This window comes from Thalassophryne amazonica, chromosome 12, assembly GCF_902500255.1.
Source record: "Thalassophryne amazonica chromosome 12, fThaAma1.1, whole genome shotgun sequence".
Lineage (NCBI taxonomy): Eukaryota > Metazoa > Chordata > Actinopteri > Batrachoidiformes > Batrachoididae > Thalassophryne > Thalassophryne amazonica.
This window is the reverse complement of record NC_047114.1, coordinates 77,717,287-77,737,600: the sequence shown is the minus strand read 5'-3', so window position 1 is coordinate 77,737,600 and position 20,314 is coordinate 77,717,287. Positions and strand designations below refer to the sequence as shown.

At 41.0% G+C, this 20,314-nt stretch overlaps 1 protein-coding gene across 4 annotated transcripts in view; it reads right to left on the bottom strand.

Moving 5' to 3' along the window:
* Positions 1 to 13,557, bottom strand: part of cables1 (Cdk5 and Abl enzyme substrate 1) — a 56,423-nt gene extending 42,866 nt beyond the window's left edge. The window contains exon 1 of one of the 4 annotated variants that reach the window (XM_034183886.1): positions 12,982 to 13,557. In XM_034183886.1, the coding sequence (XP_034039777.1) occupies positions 12,982 to 13,496 (515 nt within the window). In that variant the 5' untranslated portion in view covers positions 13,497 to 13,557. The remainder of the gene's footprint in view (positions 1 to 12,981) is intronic. The other 3 variants (XM_034183885.1, XM_034183887.1, XM_034183888.1) reach the window with 3 other exon arrangements.
* Positions 13,558 to 20,314: the final 6,757 nt, after the last annotated feature.

Genomic DNA, 20,314 nt, shown 5'->3' with positions numbered 1-20,314 from the left:
TCGCTGATCACCTGGAGGAACCAGCAATGGAAGTAACTTTGCCTGACCACAACTACTGCTCTTCTGCGGCGCCAGCTGCAGTGGATCTGGCACTTGATGAGACCGAAGGGCTCCGGTCGGAAGTTGCAGCTCTACGGAGGCACATGGAGGAGATGACCATCAGCTGTAAGTTTGGAATGGAGCGGTTTTCTGCCTCCGATGATGACATCAGGTTATATACAAGGTAAGAAAGCTAGAACATTTGCATGACTAAAATGAATGTTTCAAAAATGTTAGCACAGAACGATACAATGCAAATAAATAGCAAACGCTATTGACAACAATTCTACATGCGTGTATGCAGCCCTATTTTTTGTATTTATATAACGCTACTGATTATTATAGTGATGATTAACTATTATGGTGATAATCCATAATGGTAGTGACTTTGGCAACACGGAACTAATGTGTGCATATAGTCCATAGAGATCATTGTTCTTAGAGCAACTACTCACTCAAAATAAAGTTTTTAGGGTTCTAAGGACTGAGATGAGAAGTATCACTTGTGCTGTGTGAGTGGCCACCACGTCAACATTTCAGCCATGTGGTGCATTTGTCTATGCATGATCCAGTTTGCAGGTGCCTGAGTGTTGGGGACCCCCAGTGGAAGGAATGGAGCTTTTATTATCTAAGTGTGTAATTGTGTAATTGACTTATTAATTTGTCTTTGACGAGTCTGCACAGAGTTCCGTGTCACCACATCCCTGTGGACACCGTCCTCAAGTGGTTTCAAATTGGGTGAATGCTTTAGAGTGAACTGCTAATCTTGCCACCAACCCTGTGAGGAGAATCTTGCAATACAAATACGAACAGTTGGGCAGTGTAATTTCAACGCTTCATCATGAAGCGGAGCTTAGGAAGAAGTGTGGCAAGAGGAAAGGAGGACTTGGAAACAGAAGGGGGTCGAAGCAAGAGCAGACAGGATTTGACATGGAGGTGACAGACGCATGTGATGACTGCTAACAACAGCTGTCGCACTGGAAAGGAGGGAAAAAAACAACAACATGAAAGCGGTCTTCATGCAGCCAAGGTCTGAGCAGATGGAGATGGCAAATAAAGACAGCTCTGGCTATACAGGACAACTTTTTACGGGATGGTAACGTCACACAGTGGAAGACGAGTGTGAGCAGATTTTGGAAAGACGTTCACAAAAAAATAATTTGAGGTTTAATAAATTTGACAGAGCATGAGCACGTCGGAATGAAAGAAAGAAACTGATGAGGTGTTCCAAGTTTCCTCTCAGGGAATGAGGTTACAGCTGAACAGCTGTTGGATGTGTGATCATGTTATGTTTCCTTAAGCAGGGCAGTGAGCCATAATCTGCACCATCTGTAGAACGGTGGGGTTAGGGCAGCAAAGACTCAGGTCAGGAATCATCCCTACATCCACACCACAAAACCACCCCAGATCCCAGGTACTAACCACTTGGACATACAACTGGTGCATCCCCACCTCTCTAAAGTAACCATCTATCTGCCACAGGCAGGAGAAACGCTGACGTTAACCATGGCATTTTGCAGTTGCTGGGGTCCTCAATACTGTGGCACCTGCATGCTGGATCATGCCCAGACAAACACACCTCACTACACAAATAATATACCTCAGCAGAGTCTCTCAAAGCAACTGTTCACTGGACATAAAGTCGCACCAGCGATACTCTAGGATTCTTCAAAGAGACCTAGTACCAAAGCAAGGCCCGGATCCAGACCGGTTTGGACCGATGCAGTTTCACTGGTCAGATTTTTTTTTCTTTTTACGCATCATTCGTCATCGGTAGAAAAAAAAAAAAAACTCAAGTAATCCCGAATAGTGCCGAACGTGTCCCCGCGGTGAACACAGCTTTTGATTTGATCCCACAATGCACCACGCAGATGGATCAAAAGAAACAGAGCGTCAGTCCAGTCGAGTCGATGATCATGGCATCCGGGAAAAAAGTTGTTGTGCAAGGAGGCGCTTATTTCAGGAAGAAACGGTGAGTGGGTTATAAATAGTTTTCAGACAATAGTGTGGTTTGAAAGGCATTCTATGATGACTGAAATTACATTTTCAGTGGTTTTCCGACTAAAATCGTTGGTCAGTCGATGGCCGAAACTTGGGAAAAAAAAAACCACTCGTTCAGTCACTGTCAATTGTTGATGCCGACGATACTGGACATGCCACATGCATCGATTGTAAACGTATTTAATTTATCCATAAATCATCATGCCTGGTTTAAGTGTATTTATGCCACACACAAACTTTCAGATCGGAAAACATGGTAGTTATATTTTTTCTTCTGGAGTGAATCAATCAATCAATCAATCAATTTTTTTTATATAGCGCCAAATCACAACAAACAGTTGCCCCAAGGCGCTTTATATTGTAAGGCAAGGCCATACAATAATTATGTAAAACCCCAACGGTCAAAACGACCCCCTGTGAGCAAGCACTTGGCTACAGTGGGAAGGAAAAACTCCCTTTTAACAGGAAGAAACCTCCAGCAGAACCAGGCTCAGGGAGGGGCAGTCTTCTGCTGGGACTGGTTGGGGCTGAGGGAGAGAACCAAGAAAAAGACATGCTGTGGAGGGGAGCAGAGATTGATCACTAATGATTAAATGCAGAGTGGTGCATACAGAGCAAAAAGAGAAAGAAACAGTGCATCATGGGAACCCCCCAGCAGTCTACGTCTATAGCAGCATAACTAAGGGATGGTTCAGGGTCACCTGATCCAGCCCTAACTATAAGCTTTAGCAAAAAGGAAAGTTTTAAGCCTAATCTTAAAAGTAGAGAGGGTGTCTGTCTCCCTGATCTGAATTGGGAGCTGGTTCCACAGGAGAGGAGCCTGAAAGCTGAAGGCTCTGCCTCCCATTCTACTCTTACAAACCCTAGGAACTACAAGTAAGCCTGCAGTCTGAGAGCGAAGCGCTCTATTGGGGTGATATGGTACTACGAGGTCCCTAAGATAAGATGGGACCTGATTATTCAAAACCTTATAAGTAAGAAGAAGAATTTTAAATTCTATTCTAGAATTAACAGGAAGCCAATGAAGAGAGGCCAATATGGGTGAGATATGCTCTCTCCTTCTAGTCCCCGTCAGTACTCTAGCTGCAGCATTTTGAATTAACTGAAGGCTTTTTAGGGAACTTTTAGGACAACCTGATAATAATGAATTACAATAGTCCAGCCTAGAGGAAATAAATGCATGAATTAGTTTTTCAGCATCACTCTGAGACAAGACCTTTCTGATTTTAGAGATATTGCGTAAATGCAAAAAAGCAGTCCTACATATTTGTTTAATATGCGCTTTGAATGACATATCCTGATCAAAAATGACTCCAAGATTTCTCACAGTATTACTAGAGGTCAGGGTAATGCCATCCAGAGTAAGGATCTGGTTAGACACCATGTTTCTAAGATTTGTGGGGCCAAGTACAATAACTTCAGTTTTATCTGAGTTTAAAAGCAGGAAATTAGAGGTCATCCATGTCTTTATGTCTGTAAGACAATCCTGCAGTTTAGCTAATTGGTGTGTGTCCTCTGGCTTCATGGATAGATAAAGCTGGGTATCATCTGCGTAACAATGAAAATTTAAGCAATACCGTCTAATAATACTGCCTAAGGGAAGCATGTATAAAGTAAATAAAATTGGTCCTAGCACAGAACCTTGTGGAACTCCATAATTAACTTTAGTCTGTGAAGAAGATTCCCCATTTACATGAACAAATTGTAATCTATTAGACAAATATGATTCAAACCACCGCAGCGCAGTGCCTTTAATACCTATGGCATGCTCTAATCTCTGTAATAAAATTTTATGGTCAACAGTATCAAAAGCAGCACTGAGGTCTAACAGAACAAGCACAGAGATGAGTCCACTGTCCGAGGCCATAAGAAGATCATTTGTAACCTTCACTAATGCTGTTTCTGTACTATGATGAATTCTAAAACCTGACTGAAACTCTTCAAATAGACCATTCCTCTGCAGATGATCAGTTAGCTGTTTTACAACTACCCTTTCAAGAATTTTTGAGAGAAAAGGAAGGTTGGAGATTGGCCTATAATTAGCTAAGATAGCTGGGTCAAGTGATGGCTTTTTAAGTAATGGTTTAATTACTGCCACCTTAAAAGCCTGTGGTACATAGCCAACTAACAAAGATAGATTGATCATATTTAAGATCGAAGCATTAAATAATGGTAGGGCTTCCTTGAGCAGCCTGGTAGGAATGGGGTCTAATAAACATGTTGATGGTTTGGATGAAGTAACTAATGAGAATAACTCAGACAGAACAATCGGAGAGAAAGAGTCTAACCAAATACCGGCATCACTGAAAGCAGCCAAAGATAACGATACGTCTTTGGGATGGTTATGAGTAATTTTTTCTCTAATAGTTAAAATTTTGTTAGCAAAGAAAGTCATGAAGTCATTACTAGTTAAAGTTAATGGAATACTCAGCTCAATAGAGCTCTGACTCTTTGTCAGCCTGGCTACAGTGCTGAAAAGAAACCTGGGGTTGTTCTTATTTTCTTCAATTAGTGATGAGTAGAAAGATGTCCTAGCTTTACGGAGGGCTTTTTTATAGAGCAACAGACTCTTTTTCCAGGCTAAGTGAAGATCTTAGACGCCATTTCCTCTCCAACTTACGGGTTATCTGCTTTAAGCTACGAGTTTGTGAGTTATACCACGGAGTCAGACACTTCTGATTTAAAGCTCTCTTTTTCAGAGGAGCTACAGCATCCAAAGTTGTCTTCAATGAGGATGTAAAACTATTGACGAGATACTCTATCTCCCTTACAGAGTTTAGGTAGCTACTCTGCACTGTGTTGGTATATGGCATTAGAGAACATAAAGAAGGAATCATATCCTTAAACCTAGTTACAGCGCTTTCTGAAAGACTTCTAGTGTAATGAAACTTATTCCCCACTGCTGGGTAGTCCATCAGAGTAAATGTAAATGTTATTAAGAAATGATCAGACAGAAGGGAGTTTTCAGGGAATACTGTTAAGTCTTCTATTTCCATACCATAAGTCAGAACAAGATCTAAGATATGATTAAAGTGGTGGGTGGACTCATTTACTTTTTGAGCAAAGCCAATAGAGTCTAATAATAGATTAAATGCAGTGTTGAGGCTGTCATTCTCAGCATCTGTGTGGATGTTAAAATCGCCCACTATAATTATCTTATCTGAGCTAAGCACTAAGTCAGACAAAAGGTCTGAAAATTCACAGAGAAACTCACAGTAACGACCAGGTGGACGATAGATAATAACAAATAAAACTGGTTTTTGGGGCTTCCAATTTGGATGGACAAGACTAAGAGACAAGCTTTCAAATGAATTAAAGCTCTGTCTGGGTTTTGGATTAATTAATAAGCTGGAATGGAAGATTGCTGCTAATCCTCCACCCCGGCCCGTGCTACGAGCATTCTGACAGTTAGTGTGACTCGGGGGTGTTGACTCATTTAAACTAACATATTCATCCTGCTGTAACCAGGTTTCTGTTAGGCAGAATAAATCAATATGTTGATCAATTATTATATCATTTACCAACAGGGACTTAGAAGAGAGAGATCTAATGTTTAATAGACCACATTTAACTGTTTAGTCTGTGGTGTAGTTGAAGGTGCTATATTATTTTTCTTTTTGAATTTTTATGCTTAAATAGATTTTTGCTGGTTATTGGTAGTCTGGGAGCAGGCACCGTCTCTACGGGGATGGGGTAATGAGGGGATGGCAGGGGGAGAGAAGCTGCAGAGAGGTGTGTAAGACTACAACTCTGCTTCCTGGTCCCAACCCTGGATAGTCACGGTTTGGAGGATTTAAGAAAATTGGCCAGATTTCTAGAAATGAGAGCTGCTCCATCCAAAGTGGGATGGATGCCGTCTCTCCTAACAAGACCAGGTTTTCCCCAGAAGCTTTGCCAATTATCTATGAAGCCCACCTCATTTTTTGGACACCACTCAGACAGCCAGCAATTCAAGGAGAACATGCGGCTAAACATGTCACTCCCGGTCCGATTGGGGAGGGGCCCAGAGAAAACTACAGAGTCCGACATTGTTTTTGCAAAGTTACACACCGATTTAATGTTAATTTTAGTGACCTCCGATTGGCGTAACCGAGTGTCATTACTGCCGACGTGAATTACAATCTTACCAAATTTACGCTTAGCCTTAGCCAGCAGTTTCAAATTTCCTTCAATGTCGCCTGCTCTGGCCCCCGGAAGACAATTGGCTATGGTTGCTGGTGTCGCTAACTTCACATTTCTCAAAACAGAGTCGCCAATAACCAGAGTTTGATCCTCGGCGGGTGTGTCGTCGAGTGGGAAAAAACGGTTAGAGATGTGAACGGGTTGGCGGTGTACACGGGGCTTCTGTTTAGGGCTACGCTTCCTCCTCACAGTCACCCAGTCGGCCTGCTTTCCCGGCTGCTCGGGATCTGCCAGGGGGGAACTAACGGCGGCTAAGCTACCTTGGTCCGCACCGATTACAGGGGCCTTGCTAGCTGTAGAATTTTCCACGGTGCGGAGCCGAGTCTCCAATTCGCCCAGCCTGGCCTCCAAAGCTACGAATAAGCTACACTTATTACAAGTACCATTACTGCTAAAGGAGGCCGAGGAATAACTAAACATTTCACACCCAGAGCAGAAAAGTGCGGGAGAGACAGGAGAAGCCGCCATGCTAAATCGGCTAAGAGCTAGTAGCTACGCTAAGCTAGAGGATTCCTAAAAACACGCAAAGTGAATAATGTGTAAATAATTTAGAGGTGATTCAGCAGAAGGAGTGCTTTAGTTAAGGCACATAAAGATTACACTGGGAAACAAATCGTAATCTAGATAACTAGATCAATCTAACTGCGCAGATTAAACAGCTAACAGATACAGAAAAACACCGCTGTGCTCCGGAACAGGAAGTGATACAATACCGCAGTGAGAGCCAACCACCAGCACTCTGGTGGTTGGCTAATAAATAAATAAATACTATTAGAAATAAATTCTATAAAATTACAAAAACTACACTGTAAATTTGTAGATTTTTTTTTTTTTCTTCTGGAGTGAATGAATATTAAAAGTAAATTCTATAAAATTCTAAAAACTACACTGTAAATTTGCAAATCTACTTTTTTTCTGGAGCAAATAAATAAATTCTGCAAAATTCTAAAAACTTGATTATTTTTAAATTATAGGGAAGTTCCACAGCCATGTGATATGCAAATAAAATAAAATACGAATAAAAGAATGAAGATTATTGAATAACAAGACGCGTACGATTTTTATTTTATCATTGGGCAAAAATGCACTCTGGATCCAGCCCTGCAAAGACATCCAGTCACACCTTAGGTCACTGGTTAGTGTCCAACTCTCACAACCATACGGGAAGCACCAGGACATTTGTTCTGCTGCAAAGGTACCACCTCTGTCCAGTAAGTCCAAAAGGCATCTCTCTCAACCTCAAAGGCAGGAGATCCAGAGACGTGAACCTCAGTGCAGAGATACGCGAATGTCTCTACAAGTTTAACACACACAGATGCATTTCTGGTGGCTGACAAAAATAATCCTTAACTGATTACAAAAATAATCATTAGTTGCTCCCTGTTGCTCATACAAATCTAATTTCAAAACATATTTTTACAAAAGAAGCTCACATTTTACAGATTAAATTTTTGATGCTTCATAAAGACAATGAAGAAGCAGGGGTGGTGGCCAAGTGGTTAATGCGCTTGGTTTCAGTTCGGAAGGTTCTGGGTTCAAATCCCACCCCTGCCACATTTCTCCATGTAATGTGGAGTTGCGTCAGGAAGGGCATCTGGCGTAAAACCTGTGCCAAATCAACATGCAGATCCACCTTGGATTTGCTGTGGCGACCCCAAGTGCAAACAAGGGAGCAGCCGAAGGGACTTACTATAAAGACAATGAAGAAATTAATCAGAAAGGATTCCCCTAACGATACAAAAGCTCAAAAATAAACATTAATAAACAGCTTTAAGAATACTTTTATTCTTTGCCCAGGCATGCGAATGAGACATCCTGAAAAAGCTGGCGGTCTGGGCCCCACCGTCGGAGCGCCTTAGTTTTAGGCAAAGTTAGATCCACTTTAAGCCTTATTTTGCAAGCAAACTTAATCATCCTTTAAAAAAAAGAATTAAAAAATAAAATAAATTTTAAAAAAAATCGGATTTCGAGTAAAATCCTGAAAATGCTCATGCCTGCTGGTGCCTAATTGCCAATTTTTGTGCTTTCCCTGGGGAACCATTGCACACTCAGAAAAAGAAAAAAAAAAAAAAAAAAAGAAATGAGTCAATTCTGTAATTTAGTACTTTAACATTTTCCATAATCCCCCTGACCACCCCTGCGCTTCCCAGAATGCACTAGCAAGGATGTGGAAGGCGTTTATCTAGCAAGTTCATGGGCGATTATGATGACGCGTTCTCCCAAGTTGAGAGGGTTATCTAGAGGAGGTGTAGCACCTGTGACGGACTTCTGCTGTTCCCCGATGTTGTCCATACTTCACAAGGTTTGTTTGCATTGTGTCACAGACTACGGGATGGTGCAAAACAGTGAATGTTACTTACGACTACATAATCTGAGAAAAACTTTGTTGTTGCAGAAAAGACAGGCTGTTACCGTTGTCAAACTCAATAGAGAGACTTTTTTTTTTTTTAGTAAATTGGTCAACTATGTGTTCCAGCTCAAACTTCCTTTTCCTGTTACAAAATTCCTAGTGAATGCACTTCTTGTACATAGGCCTGTAGGTTACTATATATATATATATATATATATATATATATATATATATATATATATATATATATATATATATATATATATATATATATATATATATATATACATACATACATACATACATACATACATACATACATACACACACAAACAAAATATGAACTACCCTTTTTTATAAAATAAAATGTTTTGTGCATGTAGAAACTCCCCTGCAACAAGCACAATTTAAGCATGCAGTGGCTCATTTCCTGCTGCATTTACACACGAGGCTGTCTACGGTTTTCTGACTGCAGGGAGTCACTACAACGTGTTCCCACAGGGACCGTACACACAATGCTAAGAGGAGAAACAGCAGCACATCATAATATATCTGATCCCATTACAGAAAATGCATTACCTGAAGCATTTAGCTCGGTGCTACTGCTTTCCAAGAAACTGCTTTTGTCATCTTGTAACTTCTTTGCTTTTCCTGGTACAGAACAGGGTGCGAGTGCACCTACACACAGACTATGAGGCATTCACTGTCTATTTTCATGCAAAATTGTCTGTATTTAGTTTACATAAGATAATAGTAGAAATTTTCTAGACACTGTTATGTTGACAGGGCACACTTGACTAATGATAGTCATAAAGGGTGATTCTTAGACTACGGGCACTTATTATGTCCTCTGATCATATTGTATGAATAACAGAAAAAAGGGGAAATTTCACACTTTTATAGTTATCTTTACAATGAAAGTGTGTTAAGAAAGTTGTTCTAGTAGTCTATGATGACTTTTTCACCTTTTTTCAGCATCATTAATATGCAAATATTGCCATTTTGTTCTTGTCCCACACCCAGACTTTTGATCTTCAATGATAAAAATGAATGGTAAAGAAATGTTTTTTCTAATGTTGGGGTATTCAATGTCATACAACTGTTGTGATTTTTTTTTAAACAAAATGTAGTTGTCCCACACTATTGCGGTAATTTCCACCACAACACTGTAATGTCCCTTTAAACAGTTTGTATGAAAGATTGTTTGGGTAGTTTCTATGGAGATAAACAGTGATATCAGAGCACATGTATATAGCGCCAAATCACAACAAACAGTTGCCCCAAGGTGCTTTATATTGTAAGGCAATGGTGTGGTGGAAATTACATTTACAAGGCCAATAGTGCCCGTAGTTAAAGAATCACCCATAAACAAGACTACTAATCGCACCACAATTAGTAGCTATAATCATAAACTCATTAAACAGCTCTTATTCCAATGTATTAGTAACCTAGCTGGCAAAGCAAGGCAAATTCTAGTCTGGAACTTATTACATCCAGCAAGGACGTAATAAAATCATTGGTGTTTATTTATTTGGCTGTCTGTCTGTCTGTTAGCAGGATTATGTCAAAACTACTGCACAGATTTTTACAAATTTTTCTCCACAGATAGATATTAGGTCATGGAAAAACCCATTAAATTTTGAGGGTGATCCGGATTTATATAGGCTTTGAAGGATTACATCAAAACTACTGCATGGATTTTGACAAAATTTTCAACACAGATACATATTACGCCATGGAAGACTCAGTTAAATTTTAGAGGTGATCTGGATCCGGATCAAGTTTAACTTTACATAGACTTTGAAGGATTACGTCAAAACTACTTCACAGATTCTCACCAAATTTGCATCACAGATCGATATTAGGGCATGGAACACTACATTAAATTTTGGAGGTGATCCGGATCTGGATTGGCAGACGTTAAATCGCTGATATCTTTTTTATTATTATTATTATTAAAAAAGTTTTAAAAAAAAATCTGTGTGCATGCGTGGATCCTACAGATTCAGACCAAAATGCATCTGGACACAATAAGAGAAAGACCATCAATTAGAGCAGTGTAGTACGTGATGTACGCCGAGGGACGCAAAAAAACGTCAAGAAACTGAATCACTTTAGACAAGCTAAGAAGCTATTACTAACATTTTTAAACATAGCTGAGATAATAAAAGTTATGAATCATTGCAGCCTGGTAGCACATTGTGTATTTGATGCTACAAGCAAGTTCACGTTAACAACTTTAGCTAGGCTAGGTAACTCATAACAACATCCAATTCATATAGCCTGTATTTCAGTATCATAAAAAGACCTTTGGTACGACTTCTTAGAAGCTGACTCTTACCATTCACACACAACACAAAATGCACCCACAACAATCCAAACAAGATTTTCTTGGAAAGCCTTTGAGAATAAGCAGCCAGGACGCTAGGCTTCCAAATACGATTTGGCAATGCCTGCTGCAGATTTCAGCTTCATCATGGATACCTAGCTGCATTTCCCAGGTCGGCTGTGTTCCTGATCCGTTCCTTGACGGGTGACCAACAGAGAAACAACAGCCACAGGGTGTTGACTACCACATCATTTTAACAAGCACGGCCAGGCTAGCCTAGCCTAGCTGTAGTTATGGATGCTGACGGTCTATCATCGTATCAAGCCGACCCAACATCAGATAAATGTGTCACTCACCTGGCGAAAAACCAGCTTCAATTTGAGAGGCGTCTGTCAAAAGAGCAGAGCAAATCAAATATGAACCATGAGACGAGTCTGGTTGTCATTAGTGGCCAAGATGATTTCTCAGTCATCCCTGGAAACAGTATCTTGAAATCTACAGCAAATGGGCTTCAAAATCTAAGTGAGTTTACCGATAATATTCACCCTTAAAAAGAGTGGGATGGGGATATATATATATATATATATATATAGTGCTATAGACTGGCGTCCTGTCCAGGGTGTACCCCGCCTCGCGCTCTATGACTGCTGGGATGGGCTCCAGCCCCCCGTGACCCTTAATTGGACTAAGCTGTTGAAGATGAGTGTGTTTGTGTATGTATATAAATAAACATCTTTCAATGGTCAATCATCTATTGGAACAGGAATTAAACACCCTTAGGGAAAGTTGCAGCATATTAGCACATCATCTTTCACTAATCTGTTGCAATAAGAACTACATAAAACTTTCATCTGGGCTACCACACAATCATTCTTTTCAGTTCTCATGCTCACTTATCAATATACTGCCATAAGAAATAAATATCCTTAGGGTGCAGTATATATTGGGGATACCACACCATCTAACCTTTCACTAGTCACTCATTTATTGGAATAAGAACAATCCACCCTGTGGTACTACATACAACTTAAACTGGGGCAATCACACCATTTTCTTCTCACTCTCACTTTTCATTAATACACTGGAGTAAGAATTATATACCCTCAGGGTACTGTATATATTGGAGTTACCACACCATCTTACTCATCTACTGGAGCAAGTATTATATACACTTAGGAAATTTGTGGTATATGACCACACCATCTTACCTTTTGTTGCTCATTTATCTATTGGAATAAGAACTATATATACCCAAAGGTATAATATTAAATTTCCATTGGGACTATCACACCACTTTCTTCTCACTCAGGTTTTTGTTTTTTTTAAGAGTCTGCTCCTTTCTCAGCTGCACACCAAGCCAGCATCTACATCTGGAGTTGGTTCCCGGATGCCAGCCTGTGGCTGCCCGCTGCTCCTCCTGGTTGGATTGTATCTAACTATAATTCATCTATGCACAATGACAATTGTTTTCTTTTCATTAATACATTACAGTCAGAATTATATACCCTTAGGGTACTGTATATATTAGGGATACCACACTATCATTGATCATCCGGGGGCAGCCAATCTGCTCTGTGTCAGCCTGATCCCTTCAGATCTCAGAAGCTGAGCAGAGCAGGATCTGGTTAGTACTGGGATGGGAGACCTCTTTGGAACACCAGCATCTGTGTGTGTTTCTCTGGGTAAAACTGGAGTTGCGTCAGGAAGGGCATCCGGCATAAAACCTGTGCCAATTCAACATGCAGATCCACCTTGGATTTGCTGTGGCAACCCCAAGTACAAAACAACGGAGAAGCCGAAGGGACTTACTTACACTATCATTGATCATGGATATAATTGGGATTTGAATTGTACACTTTTAGTAGGGGTACTGCATGTATTTAGGACGTCAAACCACCTTTTCAAACTTAGGAAGCCCCTTGGATGACTTCCAAAACATCTAGAAAACGAGTCCAGTTGCTGCTTCTTTTAATATTTTAGGTTTAAACTGCATTTTCTTGAGCCAGTACTCCCCCTTTGTAGTCTCTGTGTGTTGGAAATAACCGCCTGTCCCGGCCACAGTATGTGATGTGTTCGATACCTGGACCTCTGCAGCTCCACGGCAGAGTTGGCGATCTGTCCGCCCTCCAGGCTGCAGTAGTTCTGGGGGTTCTGTCTGCTGTAGTGGGCCGGGAGGACTCCCTGAGTGTAGGTCTGCAGCCTCCCTCGAGCCGAGGCTGGCACGGCGGAGAACGGCGAAGGCACAAAAGCTTCGCCCTCCGCCTCCGAACCCGCCGGGACAACAGCGGCGGGAGTCGAGCCCAGACCGACCCGACTGCTGCCGAGAGGAGCCGCGGCGGCCACAGCGAGCGGCTGGGCGGCCGAGCGGTCCGGGACGAGCGGGCTGAGTCCGGTCCGGGCTTCCAGCGAGGAGTCGTACTGATTCTGGGCTGCATCGTCCTGCGCGGGCGGCCGTCCGTCTAAAGAAATGTTGCTGAGGAAGGACAGCGCCGCCTGCCTCGTCCTCGGGTCGATCCGTTTCCGCGTGTGTTCGAGGCTGCCGTGTTTCATCTGGAGCGCGGCCGCGGTGCTGCTGCTGCTCGTGGCAGCCGCCATGGTCCACGTCCACCGAACTGAGTCCCCGCAGCCGCGAGCTGGCGTTTTAAAGTGGACTTACAGTGCGCGTGGACGGTCGAAAACGTGAAGTGGCAAAAACAGGGAGGTCACGTGAGTGCAGCAGGCAGAATGTGGACCAATTAGCTGCCTGGAATGTTTGGTTTTTGTTTTTCCACCTCCTCTTTTCCCTTTTCCTGACTCCTGCAGCCTGCGCTCCCGCTGACTGCAGTTACATAAACCAAGCAGTGCATCTCTAGTTACTTGTCTATGAGAAAAAAAATGTTTAAATTTCACTAAGATAACTTTAATAAAGATAATCAAAGAGACGTTTTAACCACACTAAACATTTTCCTAATGAGGGGACCACTTGCAAGGACCACTCCAGTCCCAATTTTATGCACATTTTGTTGTGCATGTGCTGGTTTTGAGAAAATACATCATTTTTGAGCGAGTTTGTATATTTGCAGCAATTGCGCCCCCTTTCCTGTTTGACGTGAATTGCAGACACTCTTTAGAGTAATAACATAAGGAAAGCTGTCATCTACCGCCATCTAGTGGCTTGATATTATTACTACTATTATTATTATTATTATTTATAATTATTATTATTATTATTACGTCCGGCAATGACGTAATAAAATAATCTGCGTTTATTTATTTGTGTCTGTTAGCAGTCAAAACTACTGCACGGAATTTGACGAAAGTTTCACCACAGGTAGATATTAGACCACGGAAGACTACATTAAATTTTGGAGGTGATTTGGATCTGGATCCGGATTCTGGATCAAGCCTTCACTTCATATAGGCTTTGAAGGATTACGTCAAAACTACTTCACAGATTCTCACCAAATTTTCACCACAGACAGACATTAAGCCATGGAAGACTCCACTGAATTTTGGAGGTGATCCGGATCCGGATTCTGGCTCAGGATTTCAATCATAAAGATTCCAAAAAGGTATAGTTTCGACTATCTACGACTGGATGTTCTGAAGTTAGGGGCTAAAAACAGCAAAAAAGGTGGCAAAGGTCGATTTCAGTTTGTACAGGGGTCAAAAGTTAAAGTTGAAGTTGCTCCAGTTTTGGTAAAAAATGTAGCAAATTGCTGGTTGAGTTTAGAGAATTTTAAAAACAAATACTTTGCACGAACTGCCATGCTTAGTTATCACTTTACAGGGTAACATATGTCATATATATCATAACATCCAGCGGACGTTGACCTCGTTTGACCTTTACTTTGGAGACCAACCATTCAACACGTTCAAAACTATTCCATTTATTATAACTCTAACTGTATGAATGAATGAATGAATTTATTCAGCACACACAGACCCAAAAGAACGACGTAAACTCACAAAAAAATCCAACAACACACCCATGTCCCTGAAAGGGTGTAGGCAGAAGAAAAAGCTTATAAACTGTGATTTGGAAAATTACAGTTTTGAGCCTCACTCATTTTTTTTGAACAGACAAAAAGACCAGATGTATCAATGCGTGCGTACGCATGGATCCAAGCACATTGCGTTTGTACATTAGTGAACATGGAACTGAGCGGAGATGCAGACATATCAAGCTCCTCCCTTTCCACACCCCTATTTAAATATGCAAATTCATGTAAATAGGCCCTGGAGCTGGGTTTCCCCCTCCATCAGATCAGCCAACATGAACACAGAACAGAAATTATACTGTTTGAGTTCCAGATGACTGGAAATGTTATGGAGATGCGCAGAGATAGTTTATTTGGTACCCTGTCAAACGGAATAAACATGAAACTGGAATAATGTTAGTGGAAGCATGTGTGTGTGTGTATGAGGCCGTAAATGCTGTGAGTTTAGAGTAGAGCACACACTGAAGTTAAAAAGTGAGATGCGCCGCAGCTGACAGTGTGTGACATTCACAACGTTACATGTTTGGTGACAAATACTGAACATAGGGAGACAATCGGGGGCATCTGTTAAGAAGCGTTGTAGCTGTTGTTTCAAGAGAAAAAAAAAACATATTTGAATGTGCACATGCCCAGATGTACCCACACTGGTTTTCATTCAGAACAATTACACGAATAAACTATATACTCACAAAGCAGCCACCCATCAAGCACCATGCCAGCCTGCCTGTTCCCAACCCAACTCAATGCATTTGTGCATCACATGTGATTTGAACACTGATGGAATGAAAATATTGCCTATTAGCAAAAACAAATTCATCATGTGATGGCGCCTTTATAGCAATATGTGTACAATCAATAGCTCCAGTTACATTAGGGAAACTGGCTCTCTCTGCAAATTGCGCTTTAATGTTGGAATGTGATGTACCTGGATGACATTCGGATGATTGTGTTCCACACAGCTGGTATGGCTCAGCTCAAGGTTAACAGGGACACTCCTGACTGATTGGCTAGCTCCCGCTGGAATGCCCCTGTTGCCAGGAAGCCCAGTGTAGTCAGTACCTGTGTGGGCACACACAACCCCTGGCTCCTCACCGTATTACACTCAGGGCCGACCACAGTTCTGCACACAACTCCAGTAACAGTGGCGTTGGTACATAAAATCAGCTTATGAGCCAATTGTTGTCATTTGCAAGTAAATCCTCGTGTTCCCTTAATGCACGCTCACGTTGGATTGCACCATTTTCAAGGTCCTCTAACAACACTAACATAGCCACTGATAATGTCATTTTCCTCCTCACTTTGCACATGCTTTTATGTCCACCCATATAAGGGTGATTCTTAGACTACGGGCACTTATGTCCTTTGATCATATTGTATGAAAAACAGAAAAAAAAGGGGAAATTTTACACTTTTATAGTTATCTTTACAATGAAAGTGTGTTAAGAAATTTGTTCTAGTAGTCTATGATGACTTTTTCAGCATCATTATATGCAAATATTGCCGTTTTGTGCTTGTCCCACACCCAGACTTTTGATCTTCAATGATAAAAATGAATGGTAAAGAAACGTTTTTTCTAATGTTTTAAAATATCTCTGAATAAAATATCAGTAAAATAATCAAAACATAATTGTCATACAACTGTTGTGATTTTTTTTTAAACAAAATGTAGTTGTCCCACACTATTGCCGTAATTTCCACCACAACACTGTAATGTCCCTTTAAACAGTTTGTATGAAAGATTGCTTGGGTAGTTTCTATGGAGATAAACAGTGACATCAGAGCACATGTATATAGCGCCAAATCACAACAAACAGTTGCCCCAAGGCGCTTTATATTGGAAGGCAATGGTGTGGTGGAAATTACATTTACAAGGCCAATAGTGCCCGTAGTTAAAGAATCACCCATAATTGCAAACTCGTGGGTGTGTTAATTGTTCATAAGTGTGTTTCTGATGTGCACAGCACTCTGATGACTTCTTGTTTTCACACTGTTAATGATTCCCAGCATCGCTACCTGTCAGCAGTAGAACAATAGCTCTAGAAATATGCGTACGCCAGCCATGATTTTTGTGTGGCGTACACACATTTCCACAGTCATTTCACTTTTCGTACATCTAAACCATTAGCGTGCAGACGGACGTACGCCAGGTTTTTGTGCGTATGCAGCCTTTGTACATGAGACCTCTGTTCTCCTTGTGTGTAATTGTGCACACAGTTTTGTGTGTTCAAGAGTTCAACTGTTGAACTTTTCAGCAATGACCTTTGCAGATATGTACTTTGGCATAACATCTCAGACAAGTTTGAGACAAGAGGTCAAGGTGGCAGGTGGCACAGTCATAATCACCCATCACAAACATTTTCTTCAGAAAATTGTTCACTCTTTCAAAACACTTGAAACATGAAGTGACACACATACTTCAGAATGGAATTTAAATTTTAAAACACTAAATTAAACAACTGCTCCAGAAAACCAAATCAAAATACTACTATAGTTCCTTCAGAAAACAATTCAGACACAAAATACTAAAAACACCAAATTAACAGCTCAAGTTTCCTCAAAAGACTTGAAGTCCTGAATTGGCGACATCTAGTGGACAGTGGAGTGTATCTGGCAAATTGTGATTTCTTTTCTGAAAGTGTAATCAAAAGATTTTGATGGATCCAAATTTTGGATCAGATCTAGATTAGAAGGCGCTTTTCCATGGTGTCTCCTCACCCGCCCCTGCCACGTTTCTCTATGTAACGTGGAGTTGCGTCAGGAAGAACTTGTACCAATTCAACCTGCAGATCCACCTTGGATTTTCTGTGGTCACCCCGAGTTCAAACAAGGGAGCAGCCAAAGGGACTTTTTATGTATCTATCTATCTAATCTATATATATATATATATATATATATATATATATATATATATAAAATACAAATAATGAATGTTTATGAGTTCAATGGTACGAACATTTCATGCGGTGAAAGCTGGAACAAACCATTCAATGAGGCAAAGCCGAGTTGAATGGCTTGTTCCAGCTTTCACCGAATTAAATATTCGTTCCATTGAAAGAATGTAAAAACATTCATTGTTACCTCCGCCAAGGAGCTTATGTTTTCGGTCATGTTTGTTTGATTGTCTGTCTGTCAGCAGGATAACTCAAAAAGTTTTGAACAGATTTTGATGAAATTTTGTGGAGTGGTTGGAAATGACAAGAGGAACAAGTGATTAAATTTTAGTGGTGATCCAGATCACGATCCGGATCACAATGCTAACGCGTTAGCATGTCTATGGCATTTTCAATGTTAAAAGTTAGCATTAAGCAGTTGCAGCTGTCATCACGTTTGGGTGCATTTGTTTTCAAATTGTAATATTTCTTAAATTTATTTTTGTTTATATATTAATAATCTAATGATTATTATATACAATTTTAGAGAAAGAGACAAAAAGAAATAGATCACTGTGCCAAGGAGGGAATCTCTTTAGGGTCAGTGACCCTATGGCCTTGTTTAGAGAAGTGTTTCATAAATGTTAAAAAATTTATATATTTGCAGTTTAGTTGAATAATAAATTGAATTTTGTCTCATTTGCTTTTGTTTATAAGCACATGCAATATCAATATCAGTGCTCAGATGACAGTAGCTTCTGGGAAAGGTGCAAGTTGCAATAAACTGTGATGCCAAGCGCTAAGGATACATGCTATCCAGTCACAGCAGATGAAACTTTTTTTAACTACTGAGCAAGCATCATTGTTAGACTTTTTTAGGTTCAATGATTCCACAGCGTGTAGATGTTATGGTGTCAGTGACCCCATGGCCTTGGCGGAGGTTTGCACTCATCTAGTTTGTTTTATGTAATGGCGAAAGTAGATCCTTGTCATTTGACATTTTATTAATTTATAAACAACGGAAAAGAGACTTACATTTTGGTGTTCCACTGCTGCTAAAGTCCAAATTGTGATGTGTAGTCCAGTGATGCACTGACTTCGGACTTCCATAAAGAAAAAAAAAGACTTTGTGTCGTTCCTCAGTCCAGCCAAATATCACATCAACTTTTCATGTGAACAGCTCTTCGTGCATCCAGACGGCTTACAGCAGAGTGGATTTTGTGTGTGTGTGTTACAAGAATTAGCAGGGTCAGTTAGCTCAATCAAATCATGTCTCCGTAGTCGTTGTCCCCTGCGCGCACACACGCAACCTGGTCGGCGCTTGTGCGTGCATGTACTATCGAAAAAAGACTGTACATCCTCAGTGCAGCGAAAAAAATCACATCAGAAATTAATCCAGCTTTTCATTCCAATTTACTGCCAGCAGCCTCCAGACATCACAGTGGATATGTTTTGTGTGTGCCGTTGCACGCGTGCATGCGCATACACGATCACGTGTGGCCGCGCATGAGCTCGTGAGCGCACACGTGCGCACGCACAATTGCAAGCACGTGTGCATGCGTGTGTATGCATGCAGAGTGCAATGGTACCAAATGTATGGAACCATATTTGTACTCTAAATGGAAACAAGCCGCACTCTAAATGCAATGCAACACAAATGAGATGAATTAATCCATGTCATGTGACTACAAAGCACCAATCAAAAGACAAGGATCCACCCAGTCTTATATATATATATATATGTGTGTGTGTGTGTATGTGTATGTATATGTATGTATACCTACCTGTAATAACTAAGAAATCACATGCAAATAAGTATTTTTACCCTTTTCTCAATACTTTGTTGATGCAGCTTTGGCAACAATTACTGTCATGATTTTCCCCTGGCCTCAACTCTGAACTGTTTTTTTTACTTCTGTCATGTGTTTTGCTCCCCACTAGATGGCGTCCTCAGTTTTGACGATATCAACTCTGAACTGCTGTTAGAAGTTTGCCAGATACTTTCTTGAGCCATGCCTGGTCTTAGATCCAGAGACGTACATGTTTTTGCTGTTTGTGCCTTGCTTTCCTGGTTTTTCCCAAGCCTCGTTCATGATCAAGACAGAGACCCAAAGGACCAAGCCTGACTGCTGACCTTGAACGCATATTCCAGCTGTGCGCTCATGACGCCGAAGCTTCCTGCAGCTTAAGCTCAGGTAATGCTGGGCTCTCACTGTAATTCTTGCATTAGAGTGAACTGTCTTTTCCTGATGTTCCAGACTATTCCAGTATGGCATCCAAGTGGACCTGGACCCTGGTACTCACTGCCTGCACTGCAACATCATTTTGGGAACTCCTCGGCTCCTGGTGTGGAGCGCTTCTCGACTAAACGCCAGTACGTTCCCCTCGTCTCCGTGAGATCCCGTTCTCACTAGTTCCTGTTTGTCACTGTGCTATAAAGAACTGTTTTAAGAACTCTACCTAAGAACTGCATGAACTCTGATATCAAACAATTGAGAATCCAGTCCAGCTGTATCAAGTCCTGCTTAATTGGCGCTGCGCTTCAATACGCAGCACTTGACCT